The sequence below is a fragment of the Oncorhynchus mykiss genome, chromosome 16, assembly GCF_057628025.1.
Source record: "Oncorhynchus mykiss isolate SJ-2025 chromosome 16, ASM5762802v1, whole genome shotgun sequence".
NCBI lineage: Eukaryota > Metazoa > Chordata > Actinopteri > Salmoniformes > Salmonidae > Oncorhynchus > Oncorhynchus mykiss.
The window spans coordinates 51,369,967-51,393,282 of record NC_143037.1 but is presented as its reverse complement, the minus strand read 5'-3'; the positions used below and the strand labels follow the sequence as shown (position 1 = coordinate 51,393,282).

The window sequence follows — 23,316 nt, the reverse complement described above, 5'->3', positions numbered from 1 at the left end:
TGCAAACAATTCTTTTATTTTTTTTATAAATATTTTTGGGGTACCAGTTAAAGGGTTAATGACTGTTTTATTTGCGTAATATAATTTTTTGATAAGTGCAAATGTTAATCAAATTTAATTAGGCATATTCAAGGAAAATATGCTTTCATAAATTACACTATAACAGTCACAGACAGAGAGATAACTCCTCCACTCCTTCCCCTTCTCTCCACCAGACTAAGGAGATGCGGTGGCCTGGTGGGACATGGCAGGTACCCCAGTCTATCTGCAGTCAGCCCTGTCATCCTGGGGAGAGGAAAAAAACAGTGAAGGGTGTCCCCTGCTGTTGGCACTGTGAGCGCTGTGATGGCTACCAGTACCAGGCCGACACCTACAGCTGTAAGATGTGCCGCTTTGACCTGCGGCCCAACGAGAATCACACCGCCTGTGAGGCCATCCCGATCATCAAGCTGGAGTGGAGCTCCCCCTGGGCCGTCATCCCCGTCCTCATCGCTGTGCTGGGCATCATGGCCACCATGTTTGTGGTGGCCACCTTCATCCGCTACAATGACACCCCCATTGTGAAGGCGTCAGGGCGCGAACTCAGCTATGTGCTGTTGACGGGCATCTTCCTGTGCTACGCCACCACTTTCCTCATGATCTCAGCGCCTGACGTTGGAATCTGTTCCCTCCGACGGATCTTCCTAGGTCTGGGAATGAGTATTAGCTATGCAGCGCTGCTCACCAAGACCAACCGTATCTATCGCATCTTTGAGCAGGGCAAGATGTCAGTGAGCGCCCCCAGGTTCATCTCCCCAGCCTCCCAGCTGGTTATCACCTTCAGCCTGATCTCAGTGCAGCTCCTGGGGGTGTGCATCTGGTTCGGTGTGGACCCATCTCAGGCTATCATCGACTATGAGGACCAGCGCACGTCCAACCCGGACATGTCCCGTGGCGTGCTCAAATGTGACATCTCAGACCTTTCACTGATCTGCCTGCTTGGCTTCAGCATGCTGCTCATGGTCACCTGTACAGTGTATGCCATCAAGACCCGGGGGGTGCCAGAGACCTTCAATGAGGCCAAGCCCATCGGCTTCACCATGTACACCACCTGTATCGTCTGGCTAGCTTTCATACCCATCTTCTTTGGGACTTCACACTCAACAGAAAAGGTGAATGTTTACTTTAACAATTTTACTCTTGGTAATGATGCTTTTAAATGCATTACCTATTAATTCATAATCATCCAATTTGAAATGTTTTGTTGATGAACTTGACTTATATTATGATAGTTAGTTATCCTTGACAGCCATTACTTATACGAACGATCCTGTTTTGAGGAATTTTCCAATGTTGGCCGATTGAACTAGCTTGTAAAACTAGTTTGTAAGTAGCGAGCACCACGACAAGCAAATTAAATTCACTCGTGTATGCCGAGGATTTGTGAAATCTGTCCAAGAGCAAATGCCATTGAAGCTAATCACAGAAAGGGCGAAAAAAAGCATGTGATCCTCCTAGAAAAGAGCAAAACTGGTCTACAACCCCCGTGTCTCGAAAAATAATACACATTCATAGGTATTGATATTATGCATAATGTGTACAATTTAATTTCGCTCTCCATTGGGTTCTAAAAATAAAGAGTCGCCCAATCTATATATAAACTCCCAGTCTTTTTTGGGGTAAATCACCAACGTTTCGGGATCCCTGTGCCATCTTCAGGGTCTGACCCTGAATGTATTTTTTTTATAGCTTATAGTTTATTCGCAGTTAGTCAGCACCTCTACAGTCGTGGCCAAAAGTTTTGAGAATTACACAAATATTAATTTTTACAAAGTTTGCTGCTTCAGTGTCTTAAGATATTTTTGTCAGATGTTACTATGGAATACTGAAGTATAATTACAAGCATTTCATAAGTGTCAAAGGCTTTTATTGACAATTACATGAAGTTGATGCAAAGAGTCAATATTTGCAGTGTTGACCCTTCTTTTTCAAGACCTCTGCCATCTGCTGTCAATTAACTTCTGGGCCACATCCTGACAGATGGCAGCCCATTCTTGCATAATCAATGCTTGGAGTTTGTCAGAATTTGTGGGGTTTTGTTTGTCCAACCGCCTCTTGAGGATTGACCACAAGTTCTCAATTGGATTAAGGTCTGGGGGAGTTTCCTGGCCATGGACTCAAAATGTCGATGTTTTGTTCCCTGAGCCACTTAGTTATCACTTTTGCCTTATGGTAAGGTGCTCCATCATGCTGGAAAAGGCATTGTTCGTCACCAAACTGTTCCTGGATGGTTGGGAGAAGTTGCTCTCGGAGGATGTGTTGGTACCATTCTTTATTCATGCCTGTGTTCTTAGGCAGAATTGTGAGTGAGCCCACTCCCTTGGCTGAGAAGCAACCCCACACATGAATGGTCTCAGGATGCTTTACTGTTGGCATGACACAGGACTCATGGTAGCATTCACCTTGTCTTCTCCGGACAAGCTTTTTTCCGGATGCCCCAAACAATCGGAAAGGGGATTCATCAGAGAAAATGACTTTACCCCAGTCCTCAGCAGTCCAATCCCTGTACCTTTTGCAGAATATCAGTCTGTCCCTGATGTTTTTCCTGGAGAGAAGTGGCTTCTTTGCTGCCCTTCTTGACACCAGGCCATCCTCCAAAAGTCTTTGCCTCACTGTGCGTGCAGATGCACTCACACCTGCCTGCTGCCATTCCTGAGCAAGCTCTGCACTGGTGGTGCCCCTATCCCACAGCTGAATCAACTTTAGGAGATGATCCTGGCGCTTTCTGGACTTTCCTGGGTGCCCTGAAGCCTTCTTCACAACAATTGAATGCTCTCCTTGAAGTTCTTGATGATCCAATAAATGGTTGATTTAGGTGCAATCTTATTGGCAGCAATATCCATGCCTGTGAAGCCCTTTTTGTGCAAAACAATGATGATGGCACGTGTTTCCTTGCAGGTGATCATGGTTGATAGAGGAAGAACAATGATTCTAAGCACCACCCTCATTTTGAAGCTTCCAGTCTGTTATTTGAACTCAATCAGCATGACAGAGTGATCTCCAGCCTTGTCCTCGTCAACACTCACACCTGTGTTAATGAGAGAATCACTCTTTTTGTGGCAGGGCTGAAATGCAGTGGAAATGTTTTTTGGGGATGCAGTTCATTTGCATGGCAAATAGGGACTTTGGAGTTAATTGCAATTCATCTGATCACTCTTTATAACATTCTGGAGTATATGCAAATTGTGATCTTACAAACTGAGGCGGCAGACTTTGTGAAAATTAATATTTGTCATTCTCAAAACTTTTGTCCACGACTGTACATACAATCATTTTCTCTTGGTGTGCACTAGCTCATATTTTTTATTCGGTCTTTGTTGGGTATCATAAATGTACTGTCTGTATTTAGGACTATCGCTGTAGGAAACAAAGCAGCCATTGAATGTCCCTACAGTAATAGTCCAATTACTGAGGTAAGCTGTTTAGGAAGGTCATTTGGCAATACAAAGCAAACCGTGGCCATCTTTACGATGGTGAGAGCTGCATGGTAATTGCTGTTATTTTCAAAGAAAAGCATACAATCATGTTAACATATACACCCCGGGGGGACAGTTTGGCTGAGCATAAGACATGTGATTCATCAGAGTGAGACCTGCAATCTTGTACACCCACAGAAGTTAGCACTGGCAGCATGTTTGTGTTATATTGGCAGGTTGACATTTATTGTCATGAATATTGCCCTGGAGGCAGAACTGAGGGATATCCGCTAGATAGGCCATCCGCAAAGTCAGAATTTGCTGTATTTTTTTTCTTTTTGGTCTTAATTTAAAGTTCGGGTTAGGCATTAGGTAAAGCAGTGTGGTTAGAGTTAGGTTTAAAATCAGATTTTATGATTTTGTGGCTGTGCCAGCTAGTGACCACTCACCAGAGCTGCCTCCAGAACGAGATGCACATTTTTATTTATTTGTATTTGTTATTTAACTAGGAAAAATGCTAGCCTGCCTTTTATTAGTTCTGGTTAGTGTGTACAATGTACATTAGGGATACATTGCTTCCCTTTAACATTTTAAGGCAATCTTTTGAGGATATGAAGTGCCAAACTCTCCAGGAACTCAGAGTAAAAACTACAGAAAAAAATAGCAAATATCTTTTGGATCCCCTGCTGTGGATGTTTTTGTTATAAAGATAAGTTCTGAATCCTGTGAACAATTAGCTCTAATTGAATCACCTTGCAATCAAATGGAAGGAGTCTTGTTACATAAGAAGGCTCTTGTTCATTTTTTCCCCCTTGAGGCCCCCACACCATAGGCCCCCACACCGGTCTTTTTTTCCCCTTGAGGCCCCCACACCGGTCCTTTTTTCCCCTTGAGGCCCCCATACCAGCCCTTTGTTTTCCGCTTGAGGCTCCCACACCAACCCATTAACATTTTGCGCAAAAAAAAAGATTAGACAGGCCCACTGGGCTAAAAATGGACCAGCCCATCTGGCATTTGCACAAAATGCTAGATGACCAGTTCGCCCCTGCTCCTGCTTGACTGGCAGCAGGAGTAGAGTCAGCCTAGGAGATTGTGGGTGGCAGCAGTAGACTGGCAGGTAGCGATAGGGCTCTGTTAATTGTGTCATTGTCTCCTGGTTGAAAGGAGGGTGGCACAGCACCAATCTCTCCTCTGTGTTTGATAAGGAGGACAATGCAGCTGATTGGCAGGGTTGTCAGGACAGTGCTAATCATGCATGACGATATGCCATGCTCTGCCAATCTGGGATGTTTAACTTCTATGTAGAGACAATGGAGAGCATGGGTTTACATTGCTATGGCCATACACATGACATAAAGCTTAAAAAGCAAATAATATAACGAATTCTTTAAATAAAAAAAACATCTTTAAGGTCTATCCAATGGTTTCTTCAAAGTTTTATAAATAGGGAAGCACTGCAGCAAAAATGGAAAGAGGTGTAATACAGTATGTTCTGTACTGTACTGTGGAAGCAGATGACACATGCTCATTTAAAGCACAAAACAGCCTTAAATATATCCCTTATCTGGTCTTACTTCAAAGGAAGCTTATGCTGGCTTCCAACCATTGCAAACGACAATAAGTAATGACTAACATCTCAAGCATTTTTGCTGCAATTAACAAACCTCAGCCAATGGGAATACAGAAATAAAAAAATGCAGAAATAACCATTCCTGGATGCAGCTAATCTTATTAATACATTAATGTTCTGATGTTTTCATCTGTTTGGAGACGCTGCGTGATATTAGGAACCCAGATACATTTCTGGCACGTGGGATAATGCAGAGAAGTTAGAGGTAGGACTGTGGATGGGCGGGAGTGTAATCGTGGCTGCTCAAACCGAGGACCTGTTTCATGAGGCTGCCCCCATCTCACTTAACGGTCCCTGGCAATGTCTGCCTTCCACTGACAAAGGCGCCAGCATGCACTGGGCCAGGGATAGGACCATTTGGATGGTACTGTAGCTGCAGTCAACACGAGGCACGGCTGGAGACAGTCCATTATGTTTGATTGATCCAACCCTGCAATCCAAGTGCTGCAGCCCCAACTCCAACCAGGTCTGGCAATTCCATACAAATATGCATCATTTGATCATCTTAAACGATAAGGCTTTTGTTTCTAAGGTATTTCTAAGGATAATAGGGTGCTCATATTTTGGTAATTTAAACCTATACTACGATGTGAATGTAGTTACCTTTAGCACCTCAAACTCTGGAATGAAAGGCAGGGGCTGAAATAGCAGCTGGCTGGAGGGAGCACAGATTTGATGCCTAATCACTTCGGAGAGAAAGGTTTTTCTGCTCCTAGAACAGAAATAATGGCTTTGCATGCTGGAGTCTGTCTATCGAGCACCGTTTTCCTGCTGTGGCATGAGGCACATTGGCGATCGTATCAGTTTGTCAAGGCGAATCTATCTGGATGAGGCCGATGGACGGGGACAGGGGTCCTGGCCCCCCTCACAGAGGTACTCCACCCTGTACTCCGGAGAGGCAGCAATATTGTGCCGGGCTCACTCAGGGACGTGTGTAATCTTCTCAGGAGATTACATACTCCCCCTCAGTCCCCCTATCGCTCTTACTTTGCTCAGGCATCCTTTCTTCTCAACCAACGTTTCTTTAGGGGCTTCATATACTGCATACAGAACATGTTATGATTCAGTAATACATTATTTTATTTTGTTGAGTCTTTGGGACATATGGCAGGCAGCACAACCTCTTTAAATTTATATTATTGGCTGACTGAAGTTAGAGGTGCCAAAGCACCACTATAACTATTGTTAGATTAGTTATAGCTGTTGACATTCTCATGACAGAGGACCTGTCGGGTTATTCCCTGTTGCCATACTGCTCAGTCACTCATGATGTCTGCAAATGTAATGTCAGTCTCCACCTCAGGCAAATCTGTTAGGGAGGTGGCTGGGAGCTGTGTTTCCAATTTACACCCTTCTCACTTCTTTCATCAGTCTCGGAATAGCTCAGCAACCCTATCCCAAAGGGAGATGGAATTATGTTCCAAATAAAAAGTTGTTAACAAAAAGTATTTTTCAGTTTTGTAAGAGGATAGCCGTGATATATGTTCACCACAGAGAGTACATTTATCTGATCACAATCTTCCAATCTTCAACATATTATCTTCTTTATTTTTTACAGACACAGTGCTTTTTTATTGATGATGTTGTTTTCTACTACCATACTGAATCAGCCGTACAGTCTAACAATGCAACCAGATGACCTATATGATCTAACTTTCTTCGCATACCTTTTTATATATATTTATTTATTTATTTAATTTTTATTTTCCATAAACTCAACTTCAAAACACTCTCCTGCAACCCGCCTCACCAATTTATATTAAAAAAAAGAAAGTATTATTTACCTCAAATCTGAAATCCTCCATAGAAGCTAACCAGAAGCTAGCCAGAAGCTATCCAGAAGCTAACCAGAAGCTAGCCAGAAGCTAGCCAGAAGCTAACCAGAAGCTAACCAGAAGCTAGTCAGAAGCTATCCAGAAGCTAGTTAGCTTCTTTACTGGCTAATTCGTTAGTATTCAGCTAACCACGGTTTGTGGTCATCAGCTATCCTTTATCTCGAAAATCTTTTCCCAGTTTTCTACGGCTTGGCTCGGACCGGAACATACCGGACCTATTTTCTCTTCATGTCCCAGGATTTCAACCGCAAGCTCTGGACATTTACACCTGGATCTCGCAGCTAGCTAGTTGTGACTATTGGCTTATCTTGATCCCAGAGCAAACAACTGACAACTGGACTACCGACATTATCTGCCCAAGGCAGTTATCCAGGTGGCTCCTCCGTCGCGACGTTACCTGAACGCCCATCTGCGGTCCGTTTATCGTTAGCTGTCTTATCGGCTGCTATCTGAATAGATCTATCGGGCAATTTCTTTCTTTTTTTTCTTGGGCCTCTATAACTATATCTATTTTTTTGCGAATTGGATTCATCCCCTCTACCACACAGAACCCCACTAATCCTACTGACGGAAACGCACGAGGTGGCTAAAAACAGACCTCCATCCTATGCTAGCTTGCTACCGATGGCCCGGCTAGTTGTCTGAATCGCCGTGACCCCAACCAACCTCACTACTCACTGGACCCTTTTGATTACTTGACTAAGCATGCCTCTCCTTAATGTCAATATGCCTTGTCCATTGCTGTTCTGGTTAGGTTTTATTGGCTTATTTCACTGTAGAGCCTATAGTCCTGCTCACTATACTTTATCCAACCTATTAGTTCCACCACCCACACATGCAATGACATCTCCTGGTTTCAATGATGTTTCTAGAGACAATATCTCTCTCATCATCACTCAATACCTAGGTTAACCTCCACTGTATTCACATCCTACCATACCTTTGTCTGTACATTATACCTTGAAGCTATTTCATCGCCCCCAGAAACCTCTTTTTACTCTCTGTTCCAGGCGTTCTAGACGACCAATTCTCATTGCTTTTAGCCGTACCCTCCTCCTCTTTTCCTCTGGTGATGTAGAGGTGAATCCAGGCCCTGCAGTGCCTAGCTCCACTCCTATTCCCCAGGCGCTCTCTTTTGATGACTTCTGTAACCGTAATAGCCTTGGTTTCATGCATGTTAACATTAGAAGCCTCCTCCCTAAATTTGTTTTATTCACTGCTTTAGCACACTCTGCCAACCCGGATGTTCTAGCTATGTCTGAATCCTGGTTTAGGAAGACCACCAAAAATTCTGACATTTTCATCCCTAACTACAACATTTTCAGACAAGATAGAACTGCCAAAGGGGGCGATGTTGCAATCTACTGCAGAGATGGACAGAAGTCTGCAGGCTTACTATCTAACCAACGTGCCCTCTAAATACACCTCTGTGGTCTTCAACCAAGATCTCAGCGATCACTGCCTCATTGCCTGCATCCGTAATGGGTCAGCGGTCAAATGACCTCCACTCATCACTGTCAAACGCTCCCTGAAACACTTCAGCAAGCAGGCCTTTCTAATCGACCTGGCCGGGGTATCCTGGAAGGATATTGATCTCATCCCGTCAGTAGAGGATGCCTGTTTTTTTTAAATGCCTTCCTAACCATCTTAAATAAGCATGCCCCATTCAAGAAATGTAGAACCAGGAACAGATATAGCCCTTGGTTCTCCCCAGACCTGACTGCCCTTAACCAACACAAAAACGTCCTATGGCGTTCTGCATTAGCATTGAACATCCCCCGTGATATGCAGCTTTTCAGGGAAGCTAGAAACCAATATACACAGGCAGTTAGAAAAGCCAAGGTTAGCTTTTTCAAGCTGAAATTTCCTGCAACACTAACTCAAAAAAGTTCTGGGACACTGTAAAGCCCATGGAGAATAAGAACACCTCCTCCCAGCTGCCCACTGCACTGAAGATAGGAAACACTGTCACCACTGATACAGTGCCTTGCAAAAGTATTCGGCCCCCTTGAACTTTGCGACCTTTTGCCACATTTCATTTAATTCCATTGAGAATATTATATAATTTATAAGGAAAAATCACTCTTGGGCACACTCTTAGGCATTGTATTGATTGTCTCAAGATGTCTCTCCTTGATCTTTGCATGTTGTCACGTTTTCTGTGCACAGCTGTGAGTCACAGCTGTCTTTACACTGAGTCGATTCTAACCCCTCTACCGCAGCCCGGGACCGAGGGCAAGACATCTGTAGTACAGTCACTCATTGCGAGTCCTCCTCCATTAGTCACATATCATAAACAAACAAATAAACACACCAATAAAAACACAAACAGGAGTTGATGAATCATGCAAAGAGCACTTGAAAACAGAACAGTTTGCATGTGTCCACTCCATGTGTGTTATCACATCTGATGGTGGGGCTTTGATATTACTGGAATATCTACTAGGATACTTAAGTGCACTCGTACATGTCTAAGTAGAGTTGTTTTTGTTGTAGTCTTGCATAAACAATGTATAACTAGTACTAGAATGTACTCTCACAAAGCCAAAGGTCAATGCTGTCGTGGGGAACTATATCTTGAGTAGGCTACCCTCGTCTTACTCTCTGAAACTGGATCATTTCTGTCTTACCTTATAACAATGTTTCTCTTTTTCTTCTCCATCTCCCTCCTCTCCTCCACAGATGTACATCCAGACCACGACTCTGACCATTTCCGTGAGCCTGAGTGCCTCTGTGTCTCTGGGGATGCTCTACATGCCCAAGGTCTACGTGGTCCTCTTCCACCCGGAGCAGAATGTGCCCAAGCGCAAGCGCAGCCTCAAGGCTGTGGTCACCGCGGCCACCATGTCCAACAAGTTCCCCACTAAGGGCGGCCTCCGGCCCAATGGAGAAGCCAAGTCTGAGCTGTGTGAAAGCCTGGAGACACAAGGTTAGCACCAAGGGCCTTGGGTTAGGGATGGAGCAAGAGGGGAATAGAGATCAGAGAGGAGAGAGAAAATAAGGACACATGTTTAGTTATTACAGCACTCTGTCCTTGAGTTTATGCCTTAAAGTCATTGAGCAATTTCGAGGGGAAATTATTGGGCTATAAAAATGAAAAACAATCCTCGCTTTTATGTAAACTTAATTGATTTCATTGTTATTTTACACCTCAACAGCTTTGGGAAATTAGCTGGTGTTATTTTCAGGATGCAGGGAATTGGAAAGGCATTTTTTCCCCTGCCAACCCATGTGGCATTAAGCATTGGCTGATGCTCTAAAACGTGGTACTGTCTGCAAGCAGGACATAAAGAGCAGAACGGGGTGATGTGGATCGATAGGAAAGGCTTCATATTCAGGCATCATACCGTAGAGCTGGCCAGGTGTATTAGCTCTCCAGCCTCCAGCCATTTCATTGGTGCAATAGCAGTCAGGATTATTGCTCCAGCACTTCAGCTCCATCCGACAGTAACACAGCTGCCGTGGGCGGAATGAGCAAATGCCATAATTGTAAAAACATGTATTGCAAATCATGGGGAAATAATTAGATTTATGGATAGTCACACTCATTCATCCATGCAGAATGATGTTTCCCTGTATCTAATGCATGATCAGTAAATATTCCAATCACCTTTGGAGAACCAAAGCCAATGTTGTGAACATGTTTGGAATTCTTGATTATAGTGCTATTTGAAATATCCAGTTGCACTTTCTCTGAATGTGTAGGAAGCAGGAGATGTGGCCATGTGTCATGTTTGTGTTTATGTAAACTTTCAATATGGGGATTGTCACAGAGAATGCTACAAGGAGACAATGGAAATGGAAAAAAGGATTTTAGCCCCCATGAGAGATGCTTCCCCAACGTCACAGTTTGACACCTATACTATGACCCCTCTGGCCCAATAACAGCTGCTCTTTGTGCTTGTGTGTCAGACTGTGATGAGGGAGGGGATCCCTGTGAGAGACTTTAGACACACAGGTAACGGATGGAGAGCCTCTATCAACTTGCCTCTATCACTGACCACGTTTTACCCCATTTACTTTGTGCTAATGTTCAGTTGGATCCTATGCCTGCCTAAGCTATGTTTGCACTAAAACTCACCCACAGCTATAGCACCTTAGATTGTGTCAGACAGTTCTCATGCTCACATACACACCCTTGACACACAGACGTTGATGTCGGTAGACAATGTTGGCGTGTTGTACTGCAAATGGCCTGAGAGCGTGGTAACAGCCTGATGGCAGCCGATGCGGGGAGATGACACCACTCTGGGCTGAATGCGGGGGACAAGTGATAGCCGCGCGTCCCCTGTAATTTGTTTCCCATGTTGACAAACTGAGGAATGTTCTGTAATTGCTGTAAAACAACAATAAGAGGGGTAGGAGGGCAAAGACAGATGGATCTGCCAGCTCCAATTCTTTCTGGACCATCTATTTTTTATCTTGGCCTCGGAGCGCATAAATATTTAAATAAGGCTCATTTATCAGTGCTGCTCTGGGAGAGGTTCTGGGTGGAATGGAGGGTATGCCCCCCCCCCTTCCCCCACCCCCACTATACATCCCTTCCCTCCAGTACCGTTGCCCTCCAACCACCCAAGCTGTCAGCAGTCGGCGCTCAGATTTATCCGCTCTGACTCACCCAATCAGTGAATGCTGTTGTGGACAAGATTGTCAGATTTGTGTGGCGATTACACTGCAGAACGAGCAAGCTGATGACGGTGATATTTAGAGAGGACACACCATACGTACACACATACATAAATGTGTGTGTGTATGGCAGGTAGAGACATATGGTAATGTTGGGTCACAGCATGTTAGGACACTGCCAGCACTGGTCTCTCAGTCCACTGATGGCTGTTATGCCCTAAGGCCGTCTCCCCTGGATTGTCTGTTCATGGCTGTGACACCAAAGCCAATCCGAAAGCTCTATGCTTTTCTTCAATGGTGTTATGTCTATCGACATGGTGCCGCGGCATGCTTTCATTGGTGCAGAGAGATCTGTATGTAATTACGGAGCCTTGCATTTGAATGAGTACTATTACATCACATACTACTGTATACTACTATTACATCACATACTACTGTATACTGTTTGTTAAACTAACTAACAGCTGCAAAGGGTACTTTACTATGAAATAGTCTTCACTTATAGGTGAAGTTGCAATTACTGGTTACAATTTGTATTTTATAGTCCCTTCCAGGACTATATATATATCCATGTGGAGACATGTTACAATAGCATCCTGATAAGGAATCCAATATTAGTTGTGTTACTAGCCGCAGCCACATCTGTACCCTGCTCTGCCCGACTTTGCATCAGATCAAGGAAATCTGCATTTACGTGCAAGTTACAGTTGGCAACACATTTCTCAGGAAGTGAAATCATTATTTTAATACTAACCACAAAACATGAACATTTTACTCACTGCTTGCTATTCATATCAATTACCCTCTTTCACTGTTAGTTCCACCTGTACTCCCTGGTGACACTTGGGTCTGATAAAGTCATGCATAAATAGAACCTGTGCAAGCAATCACCTTAATGGACTGGAAGATGAGCCCCTCACAGATGGTTAAATTAGCCTTTAATGAATTGCCAACATCTTCATCCACATCTTTTCCTTTCTCTCTTTTCTTTCTCTTCCTCTCTCATGACCCTATTCACAGCATTGGCCTCCAAGCAGACATACATCAGCTACAGTAACCATGCCATCTAAGAAACAGACAGTGGAGACCCGGCTCAGAAGCTACGACCTGCGTGTGGAATGAACGAACACCAGAACTGGAGCACCAAGATGCAAAAGCAGTGGGACATGGGGAGAAAGGAGAATAATCATTCAACTTATTGAACGGGTGTCACTATTTTCAAGAGGACCAGTCAATGCAAGGATATTCAATGCCAAACAAAAGCAGTGGGGAGGCTCCTAGTGGGGCGGGGAGGTGCAGATTTCAGGCAGATATGACAGTGATGTCTCCCCATCCCCTTTGTGACATGTCACAGAGACATCAGACAGTCACATTTCCAAATTAAGTCAGTGTTTTCCTTCTGGAGTTTATAGAACAGCTTTTCTCTTCTGGTGTTTTGTCTGATGAACTCCCTGGCTAACTCCCTGACAAACTCCCTGTTCTGTAGTGAATTGAGTTTTCTCTCTGTGTGCAGCGGTGTTGTATCTCTCTCTACCAGTGGTAATGTGCAATTATTTGCTTCCCCTTCTTCTCTGTCCTTTCCAATGAGGGTGAAAGGCTGAACACAATATCTAATTTGTCAATAAGACCAATCTGTCAAAAGAAGTATGTATAAGCAGATGAAAAAGCATGGTATTGCTGTGGGTTTGTCTTCGTTCAAGCCCCCAAAAAACAGAATATTAACCCTCAGGCTCTGTAGCATTTACATTATGTTGTCATCATTTTAATGAAGGTCATAGTTGTGAAACAGAGAAAACAAATATGCAACTTTCCAACATTGGAATATTCATTGTTACAGCATGGGTCCAGTAAATGTTTCCTTACCATCGTGGACAGTACATTAATATATCAGTGGGTTTTCCCAGATGATGGCTATACCATATCTGACACCATCTTTATGGTCCTTGTGTACAGTCCTAGAGCATGCCTGTGGGAGCATAATATGTACCGTGCTGTGTTGTCAAAATCTATGGAATGCAACATGTGAGAGGATTGCGGTTCAACAGTCCCAGTGGCGTTATCATTGTGGACTATTACACACATGGTACTTTTTTGCAGATGAACGGAAGATAAAAAATACGAGAAACAGCCATAAGAATTAGCTAACAAGTAAAAGCATTGTATGTACTCCACATCCTATTTTTCTGTGAAATACAGCCTCAACACTACAGCCCATAGACAGCTGAAGGGCAATGCTTCACTGCATCCAACCTGGCATCTTTACATGTAAGATGATCCTTTCATGGCCTTGTTCCATTAGAATTTCAGAAGTTCCATCTCAACATGTGAAGAATTTGGAATCTGTACCAGAAATGTCTAACATAACATATAGGCATTTATTGGCATGTTAGGTAATGGTACAAAACACACTCTTTGGAACATCAGCAGTGTTCACCATACTTCGTTATGTTATTGAATCTTTTGCCAGGCACCTGTGATTTCAGTAAAAGCGCTTGTTGCTTTCATGTTACTCAGAGAGAGGAAGTCGCTCCAAATCCACAAGTGAATTAGCTTTAAGAGTAAGCCTATCCCTGCCAGGTCAACAGAGGAAACCACTGTGTAAAAATAACAACAAACACAGCTCTCATCTCCTTCTGTATTGTGTCCTGGATGCAATGTTGTTAGTCATACTGTGTTTTTAGTCTAATTTCATCATTCCATTTCTGGAAATGTACTCGCAATTAATGTTATAGTATCAAAGCCAGTCACTTAATATAGTAAGAAATAGATTGGCAAGATGCTGTGTCACAGCCATTCATATCATGATGTGAATAGCCATTGGAGAAATGATCCAATAAGCTCCAGAACGAAAACTACTGTAAAAAAAAAAAAAAAAAAAAAGTTTATAAATAAGATTGGAGAGAGGACAACCCCGTCTGTTAATTTATGATTCTCAGCTCTCTGCTTCAACAAAGATCCCAGATGTTGCAGCAAAATAAAATGTTTGTATTTTTCATTGTTTAAAGATAGTGTTGTCTGATTGTTTTGTGTTTGTGAATATGATGATTTACTGCTTTAAGCCTCCAATTCATCTCATTTTTTCCAACACTATGTCCGTGTTGCAAAATAGAGTGTGTAAGTGCTGAATGGCAAGTTAATGTACGTTATTAAAAATGGATTGATCATGTCTGCTTTATGTACTGACCTATTAAAAAAGAACAAAAACAAAACAAAACTGAAAAAATACAGTGCCTGGATATTTATGAATTATCTATAGAAAACATGAAAATGTGTAGAGCATGTCAATTTTTATACAAGATATTTCTAATAAAATACTGTTTTGCAAAAAAACTGAACTGTTGCTATGTTATTGATAACCTCATCTCTGGGGAAATCATAGTACTCTTGGAGTCCAAGAGATAGAGATATAGAGCCCAGGAGATGTGGAGAGAGCTTTTTACTTGAGCCAGATGGAACAAATCATCATTAGTATTCCCTATCTGCAGGACATACTGTACAGTACTGTAGTGAAGACAATACACAGGCAGGGGGGGGGGCAACAAGCTTGCACTAGCACCACCCCTGCAGCGTTCAGGAATGCTAACCTCCTACTGTAGCCCAACACAGTCAGCCATTAAAACCCCAGCCTTCTCTTTTTTTTTCAGTTTAAAGGGATGTCACTTCTATTATAGACAACGTGGTCAAATGTGACATACTGTAGATCCCTGAAAATTGATTCAAATTCCAAAAGTGTTCTTTGAGTGGAGAGAAGGATCTCTACTTTCCCACAACCCCCACTACCCCACACAAAAATATTAATTGTTACAGAAAAACAAGTCTAAGTGGAAAATTCTGAAGTGAAGGATTTTGCGAGCGGGGATGGTGATTAATCATGTTAGTAAAAATGGCAGGAGAATAACAAGATCCATTGCACCAGCTCTGTTATTTCATTCCATTGTTTTCATTGCCTAATTATTCTTGATATTTACTTGTGAGACCAAGATAAATTCGCACTAAGTGTAAGAGAGTTCAGCTACACAGTCCTGTTCAGCTGAACTGTATCCTGTTCCAATCCATAAATAGTAGTTTACATATGCAGATCACAAAATGTAAGGCGATTAAAAAATAAATAAAAAATTACATAAAAGCTAAGGAAAATAATAGCCTGGAGACATTGACACTGACAGTGCTCACTCTTCAGTGTCAAAGAACAGCTAAGGCAAGTGTTATTCTATAACTGAGAGTGATGACATACAGTATACCACATGCTGTATCTGTCATGTTGTAGTTTTCATCTGTTGTGTTGTTTTGTCATGTATCGAAACACGAGGCTCAGACCTAAACCTATCTAACATCGACACAAAATATATCTGAAGCTATATTGTATACATTTTCATATGACATATAGAAAAGAAAGAAAAAGTAATGAATCTCTTTTACATGGTGTATCCTTGTTGGTATTAAAGGAACAGATAGGGAATTCTAACTACTGCATGTCTAAGATGCCACCTGAGGGAAAAGTGAAGGTGAATTTCCACATTCAAATCAGACAGCATATCCCATCCAGGCATTTGCATGGCCTAGGGCCAAATCTGAGCCTTTGCAACATACTGATACTGGCAACGCTCATAATATTGCACATCGTCATTTCCACTGTTGAATCATAAAAGCCATGTGGTCTGCCAAGGGAAATGTTGTCAGGGGGATTGCTAGAAAGATGAATGGATGTTACCATCTGCCAGAGATAGAAAACGAAAAAGTGGAAGGGATTGAGGTGGATTTACTGAAAGACTGTAGAGCTCCTCAAGGCCAAGCCAGTGCTGGGGCTTTGCTACATGGTGAATGCTAAGCATTCTTAGTCGTGCTCTTTTGACCACAGTACAACAGCTACTGTATAGTACAACATGAATAGAAATCAGACACCATCACGCATCATGAGTGACAACACAATGTTTCACACATACAGAGAACTGAAAGATAAAGGATAAGAACAAAGGGTGTTGAATTAAACCCTTAATCTTACACCAGATCGGCTACAGATCAATACTGTAGATTCCCCAGCCTAACAAGAAGTGGGAAGACGTAATTCCATCCATAAAAGCTGTCAGGGTTATGTGATGGCGCCGATGAAAGGCAGCTCTGGCAAAAACACCTGTCCATAGCAAATATGTTTCAGCCTCTAAATGTGTCTTCAGAGTGATCAATGAATAGACTGTATCATTGGTCTTCTGGTGGGTCTCCATATCTGAGGGGGAAAAAACAGAAATATATGAAACATCAGAAGAATTGGAATGACTATGAAAATAGCTCAGTTGTTAATCACTAATTTCAAAATTCTCCAATAGAAAATGCCTGCATTCTCCAACATATCTGGTGGTGCTGCCATAACTGCATATAACACTTGAGCAGCTAACACATGGGGCTCCAGGGAAGACGATGAGAAGCACAAAGGAAATCAAATGAACTTTTGCGTTGATTAAATATTTCCCAAAAAGAGAATGTCTCCAATGCAGAGCGTTGGCAGAAAATAGTTGTATTTTGTAGTTTATTTGAAAATACCAACTTTTCAAATACTCGAGGTAGATAAATGTAGCTTATATAGAGTTTAATTTAAAAGGTAATTATTTTCTTTGATATTTAAATACAGGTCTCAGAAAACCAAATCATATTTGGAGGTATTTGAATATACTGTACGCACATTTTTGAAAACAAAAAAATACGTAACTTCTTCGGGGTAGGTGGCAGTATTCGGAAGTTTGGATGACTGAAGCTAGGATATGCATATAATTGGTAACATTGGATAGACAACACTCTGAAGTTTCTAAAACTGTTAAAATATTGTCTGTGGGTATAACAGAACTGATTTGGCAGGCGAAACCCCGAGGACAATCCATCCAGGATTTTTTTTGTTGTTCAGGTCATTGGACTTTTCAATGCTTTTCTATGGTAAAGTCTAATAATTAGGACCCAGATTGCAGTTCCTATGGCTTCCACTAGATCTCAACAGTCTTTAGAAATTGTTTAATGTTTTTTTTTTTTTTTTTTCTATCGCTATTTTTGAGTTTTGTGACACCTGTACAAATTATGAATTTATGTTAATGCAGGAAGTGGGCGAGGCGCTGTCCTCAGACGATCAAATACTATGCTTTCGCCATGAAAGCCTTTTGTAAATTGGACAAAGCGGTTTGATTACCAAGATTCTAAGCTAAAGAATGGTGTATAACACTTGTATTTTCATGAATGTTTAATATTACTAGCTTTGTATTTTGAATTTCGCGCTCTGCAATTTCACCGGATGTTGACCAGGTGGGACATTACCGTCCAACCTGCCCCAAAAGAGGTTTTAATCGCTGCCAAACATTTGATGAAGAACCAAAAAATACAACAGCTAGTTGAAATAATCCAAATATATGATCAAAAGCACATGGTTTGGAAGGCTTTCAGATATGAATCTTATAGCCTAGAATTAAATACACGAGGGACATGGAATCACTTTTGCAGCTTCAAAATGACTAACAAATATATTTTCATAAGGAATGAGACATAAGGTAACCTGGTAAGAGATGGTTGAGATAGCAGCGCTGAGGAGGGAATGTGCCTTGCAGGTTCCTGCTCAACTTTGCTATTTTTGACTGTTCTTAGGTTAATTATGACTTTTTTGCTCAGAGTGTTTGTGCAATAATTTCCCATGGCCGTCAAACACCTCTGGATCATGAATTGGAAGCTAGACACTTATCTCAGTCTCCCAGATCTGGAATACTACATTTGCTCCCTGCACAGCAGGCTAACCTGATGCTGCTGACCAAAGGCAACACCGGTGACAATGAAGAGGAAGGAAAAGGGGACCTTCAAGTTAAGCTGAAAAGACGGGCTACAGGCACTGGCGGAGTTACCATTAGACACTAGAGACAATTGTCTTAGGTCTCATAACATCAAAGGCTGGGCATATATACAGTACCAGTCAAAAGATTGGACACATCTACTCAAAGGTTTTTCTTTATTTTTACTATTTTCTACATTGTAGAATAATAGTGAAGACATCAAAACTATGAAATAACACATATGGAATCATGTAGTAACCAAAAAAGTGTTAAACAAATCAAAATATATTTTAGATGATAGAATCTTCAAAGTAGCCACCCTTTGCCTTGATGACAGCTTTGCACACTCTTGGCATTCTCTCAACCAGCTTCACCTGGAATTCTTTTCCAACAGTCTTGAAGGAGTTCCCACATATGTTGAGCACTTGTTGGCTGCTTTTCCTTCACTCCAACTCATCCTAAACCATCTCAATTGGTTTGAGTTTGGGTGATTGTGGAGGCCAGGTCATCTGATGCAGCACTACCATCACTCTCCTTCCTGGTCAAATAGCCCTTACACAGCGTGGAGGTGTGTTGGGTCATTGTCTTGTTGAAAAACAAATGATAGTCCCACTAAGGGCAAACCAGATGGGATGGCGTAGCACTGCAGAATGCTGTGGTAGCCATGCTAGTTAAGTGTGCATTGAATTCTAAATTAATCACAGACAGTGTCACTAGCAAAACACCCCCACACCATCACACCTCCTCCTCCATGCTTCACGGTGGGAACCGCACATGCGGACAACATCCGCTCATCTACTTTGCGTTACACAAAGACACGGCGGTTGGAACCAAAAATCTCAAATTTGGAATCATCAGACCAAATAACAGTTTTCTAACGGTCTAATGTCCATTGCTCGTGTTTTTTTGTCCAAGCAAGTCTCTTCTTATTACTGGTGTCCTTTAGTAGTGGTTTCTTTGCAGCAATTTGACCACAAAAGGTTGATTCACACAGTCTCTTCTGAACAGTTGATGTTGAGCTGTGTCTGTTACTTGAACTCTGTGAAGCATTTATTTGGGCTGCAATTTCTGAGGTGCAGTTAACTCTAATGAACTTATCCTCTGCAGCAGAGGTATGTGTCTTACTTTCCAGAGGCAGTCCTCGTGAGAGCCAGTTTCATCATAGCGCTTGATGGTTTTTACGACTGCACTTGAAGAAACTTTCAAAGTTCTTGAAATTTTCCGGATTGACTGAAAATGTCTTAAAGTAATGATCGACTGTCGTTTCTGTTTCTTATTTGAGCTGTTTTTGCTTGTTCTTTCAACAAATATGGCTATCTTCTGTATACCACCCCTAGCTTGTCACAGCAGAACTGATTGGCTCAAACGCATTAATTCCACAAATTACCATTTAACAAGGCACACCTGTCAAATGAAATGCATTCCAGGTGACTACCTCATGAAGCTGGTTGAGAGAATGCCAAGCGTGTGCAAAGCTGTCATCAAGGCAAAGGGTGGCTACTTTGAATAATCTCAAAAATAATCACACCACCACGCTTGTCAAGAGCGCGCAACAGCTCTCTACTCCGTAAGACGTCCTCTCCAAATACTAGCACTGCACAATCGAGAGCGTCCTGACCGGTTGCATCACGGCCTGGTATGGGAATTGCTCCGTCCACGACACTCCAGCGGGTCTTAGGTACATTACATCACTGGGACCGTGCACTCACCAACAACATCTACTGGAAACAGTGCCTGAGGAATGCCGGCAGCATCATCAAGGACCCCACACACCCCAGCCACAAGCTGTTCACTCCCATATGGTAATGGAGCCTGAGGTCTGATGCCAACAGGCTCATAGACAGTTTATCTACAAGCCATCAGACTGCTGAACACTTGAACTGGACTGACCACCTGCACTGACTCTCTGCACCTTAGCACACATGCCATCACTCAGACACACACACTTGAAACTAACACTTGACATTAAGTTCTTATACATGTGTGGTAACTTTGTGATTATTACAAATTATTACAATCCTATTGTTGATACATAGGATTTTGTAAATTGCTTTATAATGGTATGATAATGGAGTTATTACTTAAGTGGAATTAGGAACAGTCCCTATTCATCTAACACCAAACAAAAATATAAACGCAACAGGTAACGTGTTGGTCCCATGTTTCATTAGCTGAAATATAAGATCCCAGACATTTTCCATTCGCAGGTAAAGCTTATCTCTGTGAACAAATATGTTAATATCCCTGTTATTGAGTATTTCTCTTTTGCGAAGATAATCCATCCACCTAACAGGTGTGCCATATCAAGAAGGTGATTAAACAGCAGGATCATTACACAGGTGCCCCTTGTGCAGGGGACAATAAAAGGCCACTCTAAAAAGTGCAGTTTTGTCACATAACACAATGCCACAGATTATCATGCAGACAACAGGAATGTCCACCAAAGCTGTTGCCAGATCATTTAATGTTAATTTTTCTACCATAAGCCGCCTCCAATGTAGTTTCAGAGAATTTGGCAGTACGTGTAACCACGCCAGCCCAGGACCTCCACATCTGTCTCCTTCACCTGCGGGATCGTCTGAGACCAACCATCCTGACAGTTGATGAAACTGTGGGTTTGCACAACTGAAGAGGTTATGCACAAACTGTCAGAAACCGTCTTAGGGAAGCTCATCTGCTCACATTTGATGGCCACTGGCATGCTGGAGAAGTGTGCTCTTCACAGATGAATCCCGTTTTCAACTGTACCAGACAGCATGTATTTTGTCGTTTGGGTAGCTAGTTAGTTGGCTAGCTTCTGTTGGGGGTCCGGTTCTAAAGTAAAGAAAATTTCAGATCCATACCACCTTTCCAACAAGTCAGATCATCTCATTTTTGCCCTGCTAGAGCTGCCAGAGTCAACTGTAAGTGCTGTTATTGTGAAGTGGAAACGTCTAGGAGCAAATAACAGTTCAGCCGCGAAGTGTCTGGTGCGAAAAAAATCGACTGTCCTCAGTTGCAACACTCACTACTGAATTCCAAAATGTCTCTGGAATCAACGTCAGCAGCTTCATGAAATGGGTTTCCATTGCCGGGCAGCCGCACAAAAGCCTAAGATCACCATGGGCAATGCCAAGCGTCAGCTGGAGTGGTGCCAAGCTTCTGCATTTGGACTCTGGTGCAGTGGAAACGTGTTCTCTGGAATGATGAATCAAGCTTCACCATCTGGCAGTCCGAAGGACAAATGTGGATTTGGCGGCTGCCAGGAGAACACTACCTGACCGAATGCATAGTGCCAACTGTAAAGTTTGGTGGAGGAGGAATAATGGTCTGGGGCTGTTTTCCATGGTTCAGGCTAGGCCCCCTAGTTCCAGTGAAGGGAAATATTAACGCTACAGCATACAATGACATTCTAGATGATTCTGTGCTTCCAACTTTGTGGCACTAGTTTGTGGAAGGCCCTTTCCTGTTTCAGCATGACAATGTCCCCATGCGCAATGCGAGGTCCATACAGAAATGATTTGTTGACATCGGTGTGGAAGAACTTGACTGGTCTGCACAGAGCCCTGACCTCAACCCCACCAATTACCTTTGGGATGAATTGGAACCCTGACTGCGAGCCAGGCCTAATCACCCAACATCAGTGCCCGACCTCACTAATGCTCTTTTGGCTGAATGGAAGCAAGTCCCTTCAGCAATGTTCCAACATCTAGTGGAAAGCCTTACCAGAACAGTGGAGGCTGAGTGGAGGAGCAACAAAAGGGGCACCAACTCCATATTAAGGCCCATGATTTTGGAATGAGATGCTCAACGAGCAGGTGCCCACTTACTTTTGGTAATGTGGTGTGTCTTCAACATGCAGTTCCAGATACAGCCCTACCGTAAATTGAAGGCAGCCAATCCAATAGTTTCTGAAAAGTAGTCACTTCCTGAGAAAGTAATTACTTTCTGAAATCTGTATTCAAATAGTTTTGAAAAAGTACTCACTTTCTGAGATCTTTATTTAAATAGTTATAAAAAGTATATATATGTTTTTTAAACTATTCAAAGTAACTATTTCCACAAAGTTTAACATTGTTCTGAGTTAAAAATGGTTATTTCCACATAAGCATAGTTAAAACTATAGTCATCCGAGGTCTGCTCCAATGCACCCACAGTAGACTACTACTCATCACAGATATTTCAGATATTTCGTTTACTTCAGCTTCCTGTCGCTTTTAGTTTACTTCTGTGGGACTTATATCTGGTCGACAAAACCTCACATATTCTGCCTTTCCTGGAGTGATATGGTGAAAAACATTGAATATCTATAATTTCTCAGCTTGAATGGAGACAATAGAGCACCTGATAAGTATAGCTTGGCTGAATGTATGTGCAATGGGCAGCTTGCCCTGGAGTTCTTATTCATGTTATGGCCAACACACCCATTTCAATAACCCAGTAATTGTTTCATAAACACATTATATTGAATTACTGTGGTGGCCATTTTGTGTTCTGGAACTTGAAGGAATGTGTAACCAAAGTGACAGGGAGGTTGTGTGTGCTGAACTGATAGGATCAGGTATTTCTCTTATCTCTACAGCTTTGTGTGTTTCCTGTCCATTTAATCCTTATCCTGTCCAGGTATGTCTCCCTCTGTGCTGTGCAACTTCTGTCGCCCTTGCTACCAAGCAACTATCATGGGCTGTAGATGTGCGTATAATATGGTAAACAAGGGAGAATGGCAAAGCTCTATACAGTGAGCAATAATAACACAATTAGACCTATGTATGTTTCGTACAGTATGAACACACTGGCTGAAAATTGTGGCTGGCTATTCTCCCACGTTGTATGATATTCAGGTAGATAGCTATGGTACCATGTACACTGAGTTTACAAAACATTAGGAACACCTGCTCTTTCCACGACATAGTTAATTTGTAATTACTTCGCTTCTATGGCCTATTTATTGCCTTACCTCCTTACTCCATTTGCACACACTGTTTACATAT

General features: G+C 42.3%; 1 protein-coding gene across 1 annotated transcript in view; it reads left to right on the top strand.

The window, feature by feature from the left end:
• The window catches only part of LOC110492177 (metabotropic glutamate receptor 4), a 307,909-nt gene extending 293,033 nt beyond the window's left edge, over nt 1-14,876 (top strand). Inside the window, exons 9-11 of the mRNA XM_036947131.2 lie at nt 216-1,151; nt 9,603-9,849; nt 12,567-14,876. Of these exons, the coding sequence (XP_036803026.2) occupies nt 216-1,151; nt 9,603-9,849; nt 12,567-12,616 (1,233 nt within the window). The 3' untranslated portion in view covers nt 12,617-14,876. The remainder of the gene's footprint in view (nt 1-215; nt 1,152-9,602; nt 9,850-12,566) is intronic.
• Nucleotides 14,877-23,316: the final 8,440 nt, after the last annotated feature.